The sequence below is a fragment of the Semicossyphus pulcher genome, unplaced genomic scaffold, assembly GCF_022749685.1.
Source record: "Semicossyphus pulcher isolate SPU_LCO1_2020_fin unplaced genomic scaffold, fSemPul1.0.p SCAF_18, whole genome shotgun sequence".
NCBI lineage: Eukaryota > Metazoa > Chordata > Actinopteri > Labriformes > Labridae > Semicossyphus > Semicossyphus pulcher.
The window spans coordinates 14,853,890-14,872,909 of NW_027211691.1; the positions used below are offsets into that span (position 1 = coordinate 14,853,890).

The 19,020-nt window shown below is 44.8% G+C and overlaps 1 protein-coding gene across 2 annotated transcripts in view; it reads left to right on the forward strand.

The window, feature by feature from the left end:
* Positions 1-18,926, forward strand: part of arfgef1 (ADP-ribosylation factor guanine nucleotide-exchange factor 1 (brefeldin A-inhibited)) — a 53,487-nt gene extending 34,561 nt beyond the window's left edge. For both annotated transcript variants that reach the window (XM_069666993.1, XM_069666992.1), the window contains 29 exons: positions 355-454; positions 748-887; positions 975-1,083; positions 2,903-3,104; positions 3,201-3,312; positions 3,957-4,162; positions 4,270-4,354; positions 4,487-4,652; positions 4,893-5,044; positions 5,127-5,255; positions 5,347-5,505; positions 5,987-6,131; positions 6,854-6,944; positions 7,101-7,141; positions 7,280-7,449; positions 8,556-8,707; positions 9,696-9,868; positions 10,612-10,772; positions 11,062-11,192; positions 11,349-11,478; positions 11,644-11,779; positions 12,614-12,752; positions 13,018-13,090; positions 13,387-13,546; positions 13,646-13,785; positions 13,953-14,124; positions 14,308-14,446; positions 16,862-16,979; positions 17,686-18,926. In XM_069666993.1, the coding sequence (XP_069523094.1) occupies positions 355-454; positions 748-887; positions 975-1,083; positions 2,903-3,104; positions 3,201-3,312; positions 3,957-4,162; positions 4,270-4,354; positions 4,487-4,652; positions 4,893-5,044; positions 5,127-5,255; positions 5,347-5,505; positions 5,987-6,131; positions 6,854-6,944; positions 7,101-7,141; positions 7,280-7,449; positions 8,556-8,707; positions 9,696-9,868; positions 10,612-10,772; positions 11,062-11,192; positions 11,349-11,478; positions 11,644-11,779; positions 12,614-12,752; positions 13,018-13,090; positions 13,387-13,546; positions 13,646-13,785; positions 13,953-14,124; positions 14,308-14,446; positions 16,862-16,979; positions 17,686-17,886 (4,032 nt within the window). In that variant the 3' untranslated portion in view covers positions 17,887-18,926. The remainder of the gene's footprint in view (positions 1-354; positions 455-747; positions 888-974; positions 1,084-2,902; positions 3,105-3,200; positions 3,313-3,956; positions 4,163-4,269; positions 4,355-4,486; positions 4,653-4,892; positions 5,045-5,126; positions 5,256-5,346; positions 5,506-5,986; positions 6,132-6,853; positions 6,945-7,100; positions 7,142-7,279; positions 7,450-8,555; positions 8,708-9,695; positions 9,869-10,611; positions 10,773-11,061; positions 11,193-11,348; positions 11,479-11,643; positions 11,780-12,613; positions 12,753-13,017; positions 13,091-13,386; positions 13,547-13,645; positions 13,786-13,952; positions 14,125-14,307; positions 14,447-16,861; positions 16,980-17,685) is intronic.
* The last annotated feature ends 94 nt before the right edge of the window (positions 18,927-19,020 follow it).

The following is a 19,020-nucleotide window of genomic DNA, read 5'->3' on the forward strand; positions in this document are numbered from 1 at the left end:
AAAACAGCAACAAAAATGGCTCCTGCCTACCTGAACGCCCTCATCCAGGTCTCCACTCCCTCCCGCCTACCTTGTCTGCCAATTCAAGCAGGCAGCTGACACAAGTGATGTACGTGAGACGCGGTTTCTCACACAGCGATGCAACATTCCTCTACCTCAGTGCAATTGCGGCTCGCACGATAACCTTCTTTCTGCTGCCGACTGTTATTATTCTCTTTGAGCTGGTTCACTGTTTATAATGCAGGACTTCCTGCTGTGTCGCCTGTGTATGAAGCGCGTCTGTCATTCTGGATAAAATCATGTGTTGTGTTGGTCATGCAGGCGGATAATGGTGTTTTCTCGCTCTGTCTGCAGGTGTTCTTCAAGGAGATTTTCCTCTACATTCTTGAGACGTCCACGAGCTCCTACGACCACAAATGGATGGTCATACAAACCCTCACCAGAATATGCGCAGGTTTGCCTCTCTGTTTTAAAGGACATTTTAAAACTGATCTTTATGTGTACTTAATAAATATTGCTCCTTTGATAATGAGGCGGTAATTAAGGGTTAGCAGAAAAGCTACTGGTACAAAGAAACCTGCTGTTTTGCAAAACACTTGTTGGCTAAATAAACACACAATTATTTGGAAAGGTTTCAATTAATTTAATGATTATGATTCACACTTTATAAACGGTGTAATTTCCTCCGTAACAGCAGTGTGCGCTGTTATTGATGAACTCCCTCTGCGTCCCGTCTGTCTCTCTCAGATGCCCAGAGTGTGGTGGACATCTACGTGAACTATGATTGTGACTTGAATGCTGCTAACATATTTGAACGGTTGGTCAATGACCTCTCGAAAATCGCGCAGGGCCGCGGGGGCCATGAACTCGGCACGACACCCCTACAGGTGAAGTTTAACTCTTACTCTTCTCATTATTTATACAGTTATGCTATGTGAAGATATTTGGATAACATTTTTTTTATCATTTTCTAGGAGCTGACCCTGAGAAAGAAAGGCCTTGAATGTCTAGTCTCCATCCTGAAATGTATGGTGGAATGGAGTAAAGACCAATACGTCAACCCCAACTCGCAGACCAGCCTCGGTAAGACACTGATGGATGAATTATTATATCAAGTCATGATCAGAAGTGGTTCTAACTCGCAGCTTAAATACAGATTGTACATATCAAATGTGCCTCAGTGTGATGTTTCGTCCGCTTTGCCTATTAGTCCTGATATAGTTTTCTCTTGCGCAGAACTGAACATGTGTTTTTTTTAATGCGTGTGTCAGAGGAGAGACTGCCAAGGTTGCTAGTCTCTCCCTCGATCAGCTCCGTTTTGGCAGCAGTTTATCATCAAGGTTAACTGGGGTTAAAGATAAAGCTCGCATCCGTCAGCTCGCCTGCAATCAGTTGCGGGATTGACAGTTGGCATTCATCAGGTACGGCTCTGAGAAGGAAGCGAGCATCCATCAGCCAGAGGGAGGCAGTGAGATAATACCCAGAGGGTCAGGCTAATACAGGAGGTTTCCTCTGAAACAGAGCCATACCTAAAGCTGAGCCATGAAGCATTTACAACACACATCATGTGTGAGGGAGGCGGAGAGTGGCCCATGGGTCTTCAGCAGAGGTGGATTTCTGTTGTTTTCCAAACTGAGGAAGGGCTGGAAAGATAACTCTCTGAATATTTCCATCGGCTAGCCCCGGGCTGAGCTGTCAAGGCTAACCAGCCGAGTCGGTTGTGTTCGCTCGCAGAGGCGTTATCTTGCCAAAACTTATAAAAACTCATTAGTAATCTAACAGGAGCTTATAGGTCAGAATTTGAATGTTGAATGTTAAATTTGCTCCGCAGGCTGCAGGGGAATCAGACTAAGATAATGTTCTCGCTCGTAGGTGGAAGTGCAGTAGGATTTGTGAATACAGAAGATTGAATTGCATACAATATATCACCTTCATCCTTTAATTAAAGCTTTCTGTGTAATTTTCTCCTCTTTTTGTTTGACTTCAAAGCGAGAGCAGGTAACAGTAGAAGAGATATCTAGAACGTGTTGCTGTGATGAGTGTTTTTACCTTGTTGTGCATTTAGCTTTAGAAGATTTTGAACTAGTTCAATCAAATAACCTATGTTTGTGGTAGGATTGTAACCCAAACTAGGTGTGGATTCAGTTAAACTAATGGTACAGGTGTGCATAAATATGATTCCTCTTATTCGTATTTTTACCAGCTTACACTCTCTTTTCCCCTCCTCCCCTTTATTCTCTCTCCTCTGTAAGCCCAACAAAATAAAGCTCAGCTCATGTTACCGTGACACAGTCCTGAATGTTTTAACGACTTTCCGATGGGTAATCAGACGCCCGGGCCTGAAGCTCAGGGTTACAGGGTGGAGCTGCTCCAGCAGCTGCAGGCAGCAGATCCCTGAGCTCCCCTCGGCAGGCTTTATAAACCACCTTTTCTTGGCCTTTAAGTTCTGGCTGCTTCCTCTTTGACCGCCTGGAGCTTTTTAGATAACCCACATTTTCTAATTTCCTCCCCTCATACCTCGCCTCGCACTTGCTCTGTGTGAATAAGTGTTTTCTGGAGTTTGTTAGGCTGTGGTCTTTGTGTTGCATGTGAGTAACGCCGGTGTGCATCCCCTCCGTGCTAACAACAATCATTAAGAAGCCCTCAGGGTCATTTTGTTCTCTGTGCTGCAGTTTCCCCTTTCAATTACTCAAGTCTCTCCTGCAGTACAAGATTTAAGCTGGCTCCCTTTTTAAGTCTCCAGGCTGAGTTTGTGCCAGCGACACACTTTCAATTAAAAACTCTCACCTTTGTGATGGTTGCAGGCGGTTTGCTTCTAACAGTACAAATAGAAATACTTGTTATTTCCACTCATCTTTCATCCCTTCAGGGTTGTCTCATCTCGTATTTTTTTGCTTGTCAGGTCAAGAGAAACCTTCAGAACAGGAGAGCACAGAGACCAAGGCCCCGGAGACCATAAACCGCTATGGGAGCATTAACTCGCTGGACTCCACGGCCTCGTCTGGCATCGGCAGCTACAGCACGCAGATGTCTGGGACTGACAACCCGGAGCAGTTCGAGGTCCTCAAGCAGCAGAAAGAGATCATCGAGCAAGGCATTGACCTGTGGGTTCAACACGCGCACTCAAAATGTTAATTTAATCTGTTGATACAGTGATACCGCAGCGGCTACAGTGTGTTTGTGTCTCGTACTCTACACAGGTTCAACAAGAAACCAAAGAGAGGAATCCAGTACCTTCAAGAGCAAGGCATGCTGGGTACAACCCCAGAAGATCTTGCTCAGTTCTTGCACCAGGAAGAGAGGCTTGATTCGGTAATAAATCATCCTGTGTGTATTGGATTGTCTCTGTGTGGACTGCACAATCTAAAGCATGTTGTTACTGTGTGTAAAGGTCTTAATGGACAATAGACAGCTCATTCAACTCCAGCAACTTTTTTGTTTGTTTAGTTTTCCTCAAGAAAATAAGCGACTAGCAAATTCCCCACAAATAGGCTCTGCTCTTTGTGCCCTGTGTCTCAGCTAACCAAACCACACAGAAGCCACAAAATAATCTAATTCCTGTCAACCGGCATTAAACAGCCACCCCTGCCTCTCTAGACCAGAGTCCTATAAGGAGGGTAAATGTTAACTCTAATGAGCAGCACACTCTGCCTTGATTGGACAGCCTCGAGGGTGTCTGCACGGAGCGGTAATCAGCGATAAAGAGCTTTCATAACATCTTGTTAGAAACGAGGGCCCTCAGATGCAGTGGCATTTAAACAGAGTCAAAACCATGAAAGTGTAACATGTATTTATCTAATCCACAACCAGAAACGTGTTTTAAGAGCTAGTGGAAACTGGTGAAAAATACTTTTTCCCCTCTATGAGAAACAGTGTGGCCTTGGACTGTCTTACTCTAGTTTTAATGTTACATGGATGGAAGTATTTTAGAATAAGTCTCACCTCTGCTCCCTTAGACCCAAGTGGGAGAATTCCTGGGGGATAATGACCGCTTCAATAAGGAGGTGATGTACGCCTACGTGGATCAAATGGACTTCCAGGGCAAAGACTTTGTCTCTGCACTTCGGATGTTCCTGGAGGGCTTTCGGCTCCCCGGAGAGGCCCAGAAGATCGACCGGCTCATGGAGAAATTTGCAGCGAGATATCTTGAATGCAATCAGGGGTGGGTTTACACCTCTTGCCGGAGGATCCTACAATATGCTGTTTCATTTATATGCATTCTGTTGCATTCTCTCTTTCCTTACCCTACTCTTCTCTCCAATTTTCCAGACAAACCCTCTTTGCAAGTGCTGACACCGCATACGTCCTTGCTTACTCAATCATCATGTTGACAACAGACCTTCACAGTCCACAGGTGAGCACTGCGCCTCAGCGAGGCGGCAGCCTTTTGGGAACGTGTTATCGCAGCAGTGAATCCCTTTAGATATCAGTGCAACATAAATCACAGGCAGCTTTTGACCCTTATCCTTCTTACTGTCTGCGAAAGGTGAAAAATAAGATGACAAAAGAGCAATACATCAAGATGAACCGCGGCATCAACGACAGCAAAGACCTACCTGAGGAATATCTCTCAGCCATCTATGACGAGATTGCAGGGAAAAAGATCGCCATGAAGGAGACGAAGGAGCTCACCATGAAATCCAACAAGCAGAGTGAGTCTCGCTGCTATTGGATGTCGGCAGTTTGACAGTCATCAGCATAGAAATGAAAATCAAACTTTAGAATATTCTGTCTAAGGCAATTTTTGTAAACAGTAAATAATAGTGGGCCCAGAACGCAACCTTGAGGGACCCCCCTTGTGGAATAATATCTCTGAGATGGCTAGCAATAGTTTGTTTGGTCGCTGTAAAAACTCTTTGTGTGTGTTTGATTGTGTGTTTGTTATCGTTCAGGTGTGGCCAGTGAGAAGCAGAGACGTCTGCTCTACAACGTGGAGATGGAGCAGATGGCCAAGACGGCCAAAGCTCTGATGGAGGCCGTCAGCCACGTCCAGGCTCCCTTCACCAGCGCCACACATCTGGAGCACGTCAGGCCCATGTTCAAGGTAACACAAGCAGACACAAACACACACACATAAACAGTTTCACACACAAATTGTACATCTCATCCCTTTGTTGTTTCCTCAGCTGGCATGGACGCCCTTCCTGGCTGCTTTCAGCGTCGGCCTGCAGGACTGTGACGACACTGAGGTGGCCTCGCTGTGTCTGGAAGGAATCCGCTGTGCCATCAGGATAGCATGCATCTTCTCCATACAGGTACTGCAGTCTGAACTGGGGGATTAGTGTCTTTCTGGATCTCCTGCCATTCAGTATCGTGACACAGTGCACTGTTTTGTTTTTGCAACAGTTGGAGAGGGATGCATATGTGCAGGCTCTGGCGAGGTTCACCCTGCTGACTGCCAGCTCTGGCATCTCAGAAATGAAGCAGAAGAACATCGACACCATCAAGACCCTCATCACTGTGGCCCACACTGACGGCAACTACTTGGGCAACTCCTGGCACGAGGTTTGTAGTTCTCATTTCAATTAAACTGTCAATCTCTGTATTTCCTCACAAAACTCTCTACTGTCTCACCTCTTCTTATTTTTTTCGTAATATCTTCAATTCCTGTTCAAAGCAGGGAGCCACAAAAAGCCTCAATTTCTGAAGGAATATTATGTTTTTTTTCTTGTAATCGTTGCAGGGAACAACATGAAACAAACAAACGCAGTCTCCTGTGGGTTGTTACTTTAAAAAGAAGTCTAAAAACAACAACACTGTGTTAAAACCAATACAGGATTTATCTCTCTCTAAACAAGAACTACAGCTTCAAAACTGCAGCAACCTAAAATAGATGCTGAACCCCAAATCACTGGATTTTTCATTTAAGCATTATGCTGTCAGTAGCTTATTTTCGCTGGGAATTGGAGGAGTATTTTACATGAACATCCATAATGCGTTTGTTACTCTAAATGTTGCCCTGTTTTGTCTCTTCATCTTCTCTCAGATCATGAAGTGCATCAGTCAGCTGGAGCTGGCTCAGCTGATCGGTACGGGGGTGAAGGCTCGCTACATCTCAGGGACGGTGCGGGGCAAAGAGGGCTTCATCACAAGCACGAAGGAGCAGAGCAACGACGAGTATCTTGGCCTAGGTCAGCACCATATGATAAATACATATTAGAGCTAGGGATGTGCACTTTAGCCGGTTAACTGTTAACCGACCGTTAAGAATTTTAACCGCTTAATACTACCAGTTAAACGGTTAAATAAAATGTTGTCTTTCTTTTTGGAAAACACATGTTTCGTTGTCGTTAGTTGAGCTGAGCCTGTGAGGAGTGCAAAATAAAATGAGCAGTTTAACAGTAAAAAAAACCCTGAAAAAACTAAACTTCTTAAACTTCTGCTCCTTGGACGTCGGTACCGTCTGAGCGGGTCTCACAGTCAACAGACTGCGCACCAGACTAACTGCACAGCATGTTAGCATGTTGCTCTTTCTTCATCAAAACCAGTAGAGAAACTGTCTGGCACATCAGATTGAGCGCACATGATGGAGAGCTCGTTGGCTGTTCTTTCTAAAAATGATATTTAATTCTTAGAGGTTAACGATTAATGACCTTTAACGGGGCTTGTTTATTGGTCAGGAAAAAAATTCTAAATTAGCATACCTAGTCCCCGACTTTTATCCAATCCAAAAAGTACATTTTAATCTTGTCGGTTAACCGGTTATGAACCATTGAGAGTGTCGATTAACCGGTCAAAACAAAATTCCAAATGCACATACCTAATTAGAGCACAAGTTCGATGGCGCAGCCTTGTCCTGCTACACTTTTAGCAGATAATTCTATGTTGTAATCCTCTGTGCTTTGCTCTGTAGTGGGAGGGACAGTGGACAGAAAGCAGATCGCCAGCATTCAGGAGTCCATCGGAGAGACAAGCTCTCAGAGCGTCGTGGTGGCTGTGGACAGGTACTACAGTTCTACTAATACTAACCCTGAACTGTGATAATAACAAAAACATAGACTGTGTTTCTCTATTTTTTCTTCTTCCTCTTTGTTTGTGGCAAAAATGCTAATCTGTGTTGTCTAACATCACGGCACGTAATCACGCTTTCTTTGCTGCAGGATATTCACCGGTTCCACCAGACTGGACGGTAACGCAATAGGTGAGTCAAGTTGATCTAGAAACATGCTGTGTTTTTCTAATACCTCCAAGGACAGGCACCTTCAAACTATTCCTGATCACTGTGAGTCACTCTGCCCGTACACTTTGCTTATTGCCAACATCTTCTGTCTGTTATCAGTGGACTTTGTGCGCTGGCTGTGTGCTGTGTCCATGGATGAGCTGGCCTCGCCCACACACCCACGTATGTTCAGCCTGCAGAAGATAGTAGAGATCTCCTACTACAACATGGGCCGCATCAGGCTGCAGTGGTCCAGGATCTGGGAGGTTATCGGAGACCACTTCAACAAGGTCGGAGAAATCAGAAGGATGTTTTTAAGACATTTTCTTATTGTTAGGGTTCTTCTTAATTTAATTGGTCGATATCTTGAGGATAAACTTTCACAGTTGCTTCTGAGTGAGCTGTAAAAGAAGGTGTTTATTTCTCACCCACCTTCTGTTTAACTGAAGGCTGATTTCACTCACTGATAAACACAAAGAGTTGCCAGAGAAGCTTTTTAGTAGTTTGGTTCATTCAAGGACACATGTCTCTCTGAGGCTTTTCACAGAGTAAGTGCAAACGAGGATAGGCGAGTGAAAATGAAATCCTCATAATATTCATTCATCATGTGAAAGTGGATTACAAGACGTATTTTTTCCTGCTGGTGAGTTCAAGTGTTGAATTTAAAGGTGGGATATTGTGCTAATTTCAAGTTTCATATTTCACTTTGTAATACCTGTGGAGTAGCTTAGCATAATTTACAGTTAAAAAATGTTACCAATTTATCTCAAACTGGTGCTCTGTGCAAGCCCTCATACAGCCTCTGCCTGAAACGACTCAGTCAGCTCTGTCCCTTTAAAGGGCCAGTTCGCCAATTTCCAGCCTCAGTCCTATCATGCTATTATGGGGAGCTAATGCCATTATGGTAGGAAAAAAAATGCAACTTCGCTCTGTCCACTTCTCCAATGGGCCCTGGAAAACCTCCGCCAGACTGCGAAAACGGTAGCATTTCACTCCAGCGTCTCTCGCTGAGCCGTTCCTTTCAGAGGGAGGGGCGCAATGCACTCTGGGTGTTGTAGGAATGTAGAATGGGAGGAACCACGAGCTGTTTGTACAACTTTCTCCACAGCTATGGCGCCAATTTCAAATATTATTGCTTCTATCGATTACAGAGAACACCAGCTTTGATTGACAAGCTGGCTTTTTCCAGGGGCCACTTGCTCCTTTAAGAAACCCCGCCCCTACAAGCCCACTTTCTTCTGATTGGCCAGCTCTCAGAAGCCTGCTGAGGCTGCACTTTGTGACATCACAAAGGCAAACAAACTTTGTAAACTTATATAGATATGTCTTAAAATGTGAAACAGCATAATACCCCCTCTTTAGGAAGATGTTGCTGATGTCTTTTGTCTCCGTGCAGGTTGGCTGTAACTCAAACGAAGATGTGGCGATCTTCGCCGTGGACTCTCTCCGGCAGCTGTCCATGAAATTTCTGGAGAAGGGCGAGCTGGCCAACTTCCGATTCCAGAAAGACTTCCTGAGGCCTTTTGAGCACATCATGAAAAAGAACAGGTAAAGAGATATTTATAAAGTGGATAAATGTTACCCCTCCCTTGTAGATGTGTAGTTGTGGGTGGTGCAAACACAAGGCGTGCACTGTTGCTTTAAGAAGATACTTTTTCTGGGCTGTTTCTCCCCTGGCTGCAGACTCTCCCCCTCTATAGCTCATCTGTTATTCACTCTCCTTGCTGTCTTTGTCTCATTCTCTCTGTCTTTCTTAAAGCAGTGAGTAAGCATGTTGTTTTGTTTCTCTCTCAGAAAAGCAGCAGCCAAACATTTGACTGACCCATTTCAGTCTGTTTGCATTACGCCTTTCAGTGAATTAATGTAAAAGCCTTTTTTCCCCCTCTTGCTCGTTCCCAGCTCTTTCTGAATGGATTTTGAACAGCTTTCGGTTATAAATGAGTTTGCTTCATGTTAATGTCTGCGTGCGGCACGTCAAAAGGCAAGCTGTTTTACTGCAGCACCCTTTTTCATTCATGTGAAAGAGGAGTAGCAGTGTAAGTATAAATCCACCCACAGATTGAACAGGCTGAGAGCTTCCACAGAGAGGAGATGGCAGGCGGCCATGTAAACCCTGCAGCGCAGTGTGTCCATTAGACTCACTCATGCTGTCCTCCAGTGTGCTGGTGTGTGTGTGTATCTGTGTTTGTGTGTGCAATGCTAAGTGGAGGCAGAGTTTTTCTCTCATTCATAACTACAGAGCAATTAGAAAAGCTCTTCACTATGGCAACAGTTACTGTAAAAACCTGTCGTGCAGAGAACAGCCAGAGCTGGAAGAATGAGTCCGCCTGAGAATGAGATTGAGGATGTTATCAGAAGCTTTTAAAGATAATTGACACCAATGAAGAGGTGAATTTCTTACGCTTCTTCCTCCTTCCACCACCTCACCAGTCTTTGCCTCTTTCTTGTTCGGTCTTCATCTGCCTTTTTCTTCTTTGTTTTGTGCCTGTCTTTCTTCTCATTCACTCTCCTCCTCCTCCTCTTATCCCCCGTCCAGGTCTCCCACCATCAGAGACATGGTGGTCCGCTGTATAGCCCAGATGGTGAACTCCCAGGCGGCGAACATCCGCTCAGGCTGGAAGAACATTTTCTCCGTCTTTCACCTGGCTGCTTCCGACCAGGACGAGAGCATTGTAGAGCTGGCCTTCCAGACCACCGGCCACATCGTCAGTAAGTACAGCTCACAGGCACAGACAACGAATACCCCTTTCCCACCTAAATTTAGCGTGTGGACGCAGATTTTTCAGACCTGGGAAGACCCGCTTATAGATGCCGATTGTCTCTTTTCCCACTGCCAGTGGAGTATACTCCTGTCGGTCATCGTCTGACAGTCTGTGTATCAAACTCGGCGTTGACAAATTTGGAACGATGTTCGAGCGCTGCTTGGACGGAGACGGGCGGAATTTGTAGCTGAGATGACAAGGAGTCACAGAAGTTACCAACGGAGCATAGCATCGCTTTGGAAAGGGGGCGGAGATTAGCGTGACGACACAGGTTTTGTGTTCCCATCATTGCCGATCGGAGCCGAGGCGATAATTACCTGAGTCTACTGCAGAGTCATTTGACCCGGGTCTAAATGCCGATTGTAACTTTTCCCACTCAGCAGAAAAGCCGGGTGTTAGCGGGTGTTAGCTGGTAATTCGACCAGTGGGAAAGCGGCTTCAGAAGTATGTATTAACTTAACCCTATGAAAGTGGGGCGGCCAGGGTAGATCATGTTTTGCAGACACCTCTTAAAATATATCTTAGGTCTGTCTTTCACTCATTTTTATGGCTGTGAAGCATTAGAAATAACTCCATTTTATTAAGTTCACTGCTTACATTTCTCTTCATCTTTCCCCCTCCATCCATCCATACCTCCCTCCCCCCACCCCTCTATCATACTGCCTTTTTGTCCCTCTATCCGTCTTCCAGCGAATGTATTTGAAAAGCACTTTGCGGCCACCATCGACTCCTTCCAGGATGCTGTTAAGTGTCTGTCGGAGTTTGCCTGTAATGCCTCCTTCCCCGACACCAGCATGGAAGCCATCCGCCTCATCCGACACTGCGCCAAATACGTATCAGAGAGGCCACAGGTCGGTACCAAGCCTGCTTTGTACAGAACATAATATATAGTAATATATAGTATACCTCCCCATGTCTATTGACATTTTCCAGCTAAGCTTAAGCGGTACTGCTACAATCATTTTCTTGCCTTTGACATCATAAAGAGTTAAATCTGTGCATCAGGAGAGAATAAAAGACAGTGTGTGGGTATAAAGCATATCAGGGGCACGTTCATCATTCATGGAAATGTGTATTTCCTTAGTAGGGTTAATTCTCCTCCCGAGGCAGATGCAACAATGAATCTTATTTCTCTGGCAGGCCTTCAAAGACTACACCAGTGATGACATGAATGTAGCGCCTGAGGACCGAGTGTGGGTGCGCGGGTGGTTCCCCATCCTCTTCGAGCTCTCCTGCATCATCAACAGGTGTAAACTGGATGTCAGGACAAGGTAGGTGGGGCTTAGGGCTCAGGCGTAATTGAAGGCATGAAAATGGATATTTAAATACATAGCAGTTGCAATAAAAACAAATGCATGTTTGTAGTTTGGCTGCACATCAGAAGATGCAGTAAGGCAAGACCAAACCTGTGTGTGTTCATGTCCCAGGGGTCTGACGGTGATGTTTGAGGTGATGAAGACATACGGGCACACCTTCGAGAAACACTGGTGGCAAGACTTGTTCAGAATCGTCTTCAGGATCTTTGACAACATGAAGCTGCCGGAGCAACAGACCGAGGTACAAGAAAACAAGTGTTTTACATCTGGAATTTAATGCAAACGATACTGATGTTCGTGTGCTGAATGAGTTTCTTAAATATCACAGTACAATCTCTGAGCTGCTGTATTGATTTGTGGCTTTTGTTGATTGAAAAAACTCACCAAGCTTGATTCCAACCCTCAGAAAGCAGAGTGGATGACCACCACCTGCAACCACGCACTTTACGCCATCTGTGATGTCTTCACCCAATACTTCGAGTCCCTCAGCGACGTCCTGCTGGACGATATTCTGGCTCAGCTCTACTGGTGTGTGCAGCAAGGTGAGAATACAGCCAACCCTTCCTCTCTTCTTTGCAATGATTCTCTGTGCAGTGTTGGGGTCCAGCCAGTTTGCCTATTTCAACCTCAGTCCTATCATGCTATTATGGGGAGCTAATGCCATTATGGTAGGAAAAAAAACACAATTTGTCTCTGTGTCTTTGGAGGACGCTATCTGCTTCGCCAATGGGCCCTGGAAAACCTCTGTCAGATTATGTAAAACACATCATCAGGCGGAGTAGTATTTCACTCCAGCGTCTCTCGCTGGGCCGTTCCTTTCAGAGGGAGGGGCGCAATGCATGCTGGGTGTTGTAGGAATGTAGAATGGGCGAAACCACAAGCTGTTTGTTCAACTTTCTCCACAGCTATGGCGCCAAATTCAAATATTATTCCCTCTATCGATTACAGAGAACACCAGCTTTGACTGACGGCGGCTTTTTCCAGGGGCGAATTGCTCCTTTAAGCAGTGACACACAAAACGCATGTTGATAATGCAGGTTATAGAAGTAAAAATAATAACATGTATTAGGACTGTTACTGGCATTGGCCGAGATGACCTGCGGTTGGAAATAAGGATAGCCTCATACAGCTTTTATTCTGCATCAATACTGCTCCACTTTATAAAAAGAGGAAGGTTAAGAAGAAGATCAATAAACCATCTGCGTGTTTTTCTGGTTGTTTGTTGGAAAGTAGATAAACAGGCGTAAATCTCTGCAGGCTTGATGTATCAATACATCTTTCCTTTTTTAAACTCTACTTTAATTTGCCTCTCTCCCTCCTCCTCCTCCTCCTCCTCCTCCTCCTCCTCCTCCTCCTCCTCCTCCGTGCCCCTGTAGATAATGAGCAGCTTGCCCGTTCAGGCACAAACTGTCTAGAGAATGTGGTCATCCTGAATGGAGAGAAGTTCTCCCTGGAGACCTGGGACAAGACGTGTAACTGCATGCTGGACATCTTCAAGACCACCATCCCACACGCGTAAGCTGCTGCACTGTTTATCAAACCACCTTCTCATCAGTGTTTACATGCACTTGTTTTAAGATGCATCTCTTCTGTCATCACATTTTTGTATTAAAAGCAAACTGGCATCTGTTAAAACTTAAACATCAATCAGCAGACTCTTTAAGGCCGTGTTTGGCTTGATGGATTTTCTAGCTCAGGCCATTTTCCAGCTTGGAAGTTGGAAGTTGTTTGTCATTCTGTCCGAGAATGAGTGTGATTTACTGAGTAAACTGTTTTTCAGGCTGTTAACATGGAGACCAGCAGGAGCGGAGGGAGAACACTTGACAACACAGAGCCTGTCAGACAAACAGCTGGTGAGGAAACACAGAGATTTCCTGCTTTCACTGAGAATGAATCAGTATTTATTCTGCTTCCATTCATATTTGTTTGAGTCTATTTGCATATCTACTGGAGAATTAGTTTCATAGGAAACAAAATATTTTTCCTCTTTTACACAGATTTCTTACACATAATTTTTATCCCTGTACTGTGTGAAGTCCTGTATATATACACGCCTGACATGTTCACCTCTGAGGCTATATCATCGTCAGACTATATCCGACGGGATCCGTGATTGGGCATGAACTGACTCTTTCCTCTTTGCTCTCAGGACTCCATTTCCCAGAAGTCAGTGGACATTCAGTCCCGCTCTGACGACCAACACTCCATCAGCAGTGCGGACAGGGTAGCCATGGAGAGCCGTCGGCAGAGTCAGTACAGCTCCGCCTCGGGCATGTTAGAGGACGGCTCCAGGAGCAGGACCCCAACAAGTACGCCTGTCACTTTACTCAAAGAAGGATAAATAATGTGTGTGTGTGTGTGTGTGTGTTTGTGTGTTCTAATGGAAGTTTTTCCTGTGTATCCCACAGAGGTCCAGGAGCAGCGCTTATTCTCAGCCCTGCTGATAAAGTGTGTGGTGCAGCTGGAGCTCATCCAGACTATTGATAACATCGTGTTTTTTCCTGCCACCAGTCGGAAGGAGGATGCTGAGAACTTTGCTGCTGCTCAGGTACAAACACACACAACACAGATGTTTCTCTGATATAGAAGTAGGATCACCTGTCTGTAGTTTTTCATTGAAGTGTTAGATGCTGCCTCTCCTTGATTTCTGTTTTTATCACTCTGTGCAATGAGATAAAGCCGATAACAATCTGTCATGTGTTCGTCTGCTCAAAGCGGGATGCAGGGTACGTAGCAGACGTCCCAGTGGAGACCCAGGACCAGGGCATGTACCGCTACCTGACCTCAGAACAGCTCTTCAAGCTGTTGGACTGCCTGCTGGAGTCGCACTGCTTCGCAAAGGCCTTCAACTCTAACAACGAGCAGAGGACGTTACTGTGGAAAGCAGGTAGAGCGAGAAATAACTGCATCTTTGCTGCTTTGTTCTGACACTGAATGTGGCTGTAATTAGCACATTACCCCGGGCTGTGTTGCTTCTTACAATAGTTTGGGGGATACTGTATGATAATAGAAACATTTAAAATTACTGTTACTGTAACTGTGTGTATATGTATGCGTGTGTGTGTTCTAGGTTTCAAAGGAAAGTCGAAGCCCAACCTGTTGAAGCAGGAGACGAGCAGCCTGGCGTGCGGCCTCCGCATCCTGTTTCGCATGTACACAGACAAGAGCCGGCAGGACGCCTGGGAGGAGGTGCAGAGACGGCTGCTCAAGTAAGAAACAAACGTGATGAATTCATGTCCCACTGCAACAGCTGATGGTAGTAGATCTGAGAATTACACCTACTCAGCCTTCTCCATTCATATTAAGTATGATTTGTAGATGCCCTGTTAGCACCATCTATAAAGGCTGAGTCTAGGCCCCTTTACTGCATGTCATGCAATGATTGAATAGCACAAGGATGCCTCTGTTAGTCAACACAACACACATTAGCAGGCATAGTAGTCTAAACTCCCTTAACAGGTTGACATACTGATCTTTGCAATGGTTTTTGTTCTGCTGCCTATTTTTATCCGACTAATGACACCACCTGCAGCTCATCACCTCTTTACAGAGTGCACTGATCCAGCTAAACATACTGTGTGTTGCAATTTGTGCTGTTGAAGTTGGTGGTTTGCAATATAAACATGATTAATGCATTCAGACAGGATTCTCTGCAAATGCGTGAATTTAAAGAGGGGGTGTTAAATTAAACTGTTTCACATTTTAAGACACATATATAATGTTACCATGTTGGATGTCCAGACTAAACGTGGGTGAAGTTTCAAATCTGTAGGTAAAAGTATGTTGGAGTAATCCCCAGGCTTCTCAGCTCAGTCTGCAGGCTGCTGTGAACGCCAGGTTTCACACAGTTTTTTCTACGCGCTGCATTTTGTGACATCACAAAGTGCAGCCTCAGCAGGCTTCGAAGAGCTGGCCAATCAGAAGAAAGTGGGCTTGTAGGGACGGGATTTCTTAAAGAGACGCGGCTGTTTCAGGCAGAGGCTGTATGAGGGCCTGCACAGAGCACCAGTGCAATATACATTTTTTAGATAAAGTTTTTTTTAACTGTAAATGATGCTAAGCTACTCCACAGGTGTCACAGAGTGAAACATTAAGCTTTAAATTAGCATTAAACATAACATTAAACACTCCCCTTTAAATGAACTCCATAAAGTCATTAAATTAGATGCATGGATGAAATAAACGGATATGGAAACTTTGCTTAGATTATAATTACAACATCAGGTATTTTTCCTGGGGCTCTGGTGTAGATCAGTTGGTAGAGCAAGCGCTCTATGTACAGAGGCCAAAAGTTCTTGACGCACTGTTCGCAGGCTCGACTCCCGATTTGCTGATCATTTGGTGCATGTCATCCCCCACCATCTACTCGCCACATTTCCTGTATTTTTTGCTCTCTTTTGACTTTATCCTAAAGAAAATTAGAATAATGTTCAATTTGAATATTGATATAGTTGCAGATATTTTAAGCCCCCTTTAACATAATCCTGCAGATGTTATTGCTAATACATCTGTAAAATATTAACATGTCTGATAGCCATCAGTTCGCTCCACCCTGTGTGCGTGAGTACATGCAAATGTTCTCCGAGCTAAGGGGCATTTCAGCGTCACATCGCGGTTAAGCCCAACACGTCTGTCACGCGTTCACCAACACTCCCTCCAACGTGCCAATAAAGCAATCACACTTCTCCAGGCGGATCTGTCACCAGCGACCTCATACGAAGGAGAAATCAGAAGACGGCGCGGGGAGAGGAGGGGTGTGGTTGATTTGATGTCACTATCTACACACAGTGTGCACAGCTCTCTGAAACAGACGCTGTGAGCTCTATAGATCCAAAGGAATCAGCAACACTGATGTTTCATTGTTCAGCCAGCACTGCTGTCATCGCTGCGTCTTTATTCAGCGCCTCACAAGCGGCCGTCACCCCCTTTCTCTCGCAGCAGCCTCACCCTGAAATGAATGATGCTATCAGGATAAAGCAGAATCATTGCCTGTCTCTGCTACTTGCAGTCATTATTAGCGAGAAGATTACAAAGAAGAGGAGAAGGAGGAAGTGTCTTGTATTTTGTGTTCCGTCCCTTCTTTTCAGACGTACGTCATCCTGTTATCCAGAAGCAAAACAGGCACACATTTATTCTTACATTGCACACTTTACCAGAGGCTTTGTGCCAGGGTTGATTAGTGCAAAGCAGATTTGGGAGACGATTAGGTCACAGAGAAGTGGAGTGCAAGGGAGCTGTAAGTGTGAAGGGAGGAGGAAGAGAGCGAGAGAGAGAGAGAGAGAGAGGGGGGAAGAATTGCAAACAGATGGCGTTGATGTCAGAGAAGGGCCGCGGGGTCGGAGGAGAAAGGTCAGAGGTTGCATCAGTTGTCCCGAAGCTCAAACTGAGAGGAAAAAATCTCTTAATTGTGTTTGTTATAGCCTCAGTCAGAGGCTTTAATTAGCTGTTACTGAGCAAAAACAATCTTCATCATCCCAGCAATTATGCATGTGAGAAGCGAGGCGGAGAGGCAGACGCTTTGTTGCAGGAATACATCACAGACTGTAAGACTCTGCGTTTCTATTTCTCTGTTCTCTCATGATTTTCTGTTCATTTAAATAGTTTTTTCTCTGTTTGTGTTGTAGTGTGTGCAGTGAGGCTGTAGCATACTTCTTGGCTCTGACCTCAGAGAGCCACAGAGAAGCCTGGACCAACCTGCTGCTGCTCTTCCTCACAAAGGTGCTGAGGATCAGCGATGAAAGGGTAAGGAGCCGAAACACTTGATTGTGCCCGTCTTGGCTGTGCAGAACCCTGTACACATATTTACCTCTTTCCCACCAAAATTAGCGCGTTGACGCAGGTTTTTCAGACCCGGGAAGACCCGCATATAGATGTCGAGTCTCTCATTGCCAGTGGAGTATACTCCTGTCGGCCTCTTTTCTGCTGCGTCACCGTCTGACGCCAGAAACGGTTAGTAAACAGCAAAGATGTTACGGTGGTGAGGTCCATATTGTATCCATTACTCATGCAGTCTGTTTATCAAACTCGGCGCCGACAAATTTGGAACGATGTTCGAGCGCTGCTCGGACGGAGACAGGTGGAATTTGTAGCTGAGATGACAAAGAGTCGCAGAAGTTATCGACGGAGCATAGCATCACGCCGGGAAGGGGGCGGAGATTAGAGTGTCCCATCAATGCGGATCGGAGCCGAGGTCGGAATGCCGATTGTAGCCTTTCCCACTAAGCAAAAAAGCCGGTTGTTAGCGGGTGTTGGCGGGTTATTTGACCAGTGGGAAAAGGACTATTGATTGAGTTACAACAAGGTCTGATATCCAAGAATAACAGACGAGGCAGCTAGTTCCTCTGTCATAACACTTTAGAGCAGACCTATAGAATTAGCACCAACATATGGATGTCTCTGTCTTTGTCTCACTTTGCCTCACTTTGTCTCATTCCTCCTCCCCCTTCAGTTTAAGGCCCATGCGTCCAGGTACTACCCCCTGCTATGCGAGATCATGCAGTTCGACCTGATCCCCGAGCTCCGGGCCGTTTTGAGAAAGTTCTTCCTTCGCATCGGCCTCGTGTTCCACATCGCACAGCTGCCTGAGCCAGAAGCAGACCCTCAGCCGGCACATGTTGAGCAGGAGGCAGACGCGGAGGAGGCCCAGTGATGCTGCACCACAAACAGCCTGGAACGCAGAGCTCCACCTCGGATCCTCCACGTGGTTTATGACAAACACTTGACTTGAATAGCTGATTATGAATTGGCTGATAGGTACCACACACCTGCACCCTTAACCCCGTCTTCAGACACACACACCCCTATACACACAAACAGCCCAGACGGAGTACATGACAGTGACAACAGTAATGTCTTGTACAAGGTGTAGCGATAAAACTACTGATTAACTGACAGTAATCATATCTGATCTGCTCAGAAGGAACATGTTTGTGCTTCTTACTGTATATTTAAAAAGTTAAGAAAGGTTTCAACAACATGCAAAAGGACATTTTCAGTAACTATGAAATGTGACACACATTGATAGTAATGATCTTCTGGCTAACATTAGCATCGATAGCCTCCTGGATGATACTAGTTGTACAGATCTGCCGCTATGTAACATAATCTTATAACACTAGATTTCATTTATTTTGTTTATTTTCCTCCTCTGGATTTGCTGCACTTGATCTCTTTTTTGAATGCACTGGAGATTTTACTTTTGTGATAATTTATTTGACTGTACCATCTCCTGCAGATTGTCCTATACAGTATGATTTGTAATTGAACCAGACCACGGAAAGTGAAGGGTTAAATTATTCCATTTTATATGTTCTTAGGTTTTTATCAGAGAAACAGTAGACGATAACTGGAAGAGAAGAGAGCGACCTGATTCTAGCTGCTTTTGAGTCACTAGTCTGTTTTTATGTTTAGTTTTCACTCATGTGTACAAAATCAAAAGTTAATAATATATTTAATGTTTTTTTTCTTTGGTTTGGGGGAAAGGTATATGTATAGAGAAGATGACAAACGTTAGCTGTGCTTTAAGTATGAATGGGATGCATTCCTGCTCATGGATGTAGAAAACAAAATGTATATGATACAGCAATGTAAAGTTTTCTATGTTGCAAAAAAGATTATGTACAACTTTCTGTACGATACATCATCTGGCATTCTAATCAGGTTCTAGGTCAATAAAGTTTTTGAACTTGGTTGATTTGAAAAGCTGAATCACTGACTTCTAAATGATCGCACTGCTAGCTGTTTGCTAGCCATTTAAGATGAACCAAGAGCACATGAAATAAGA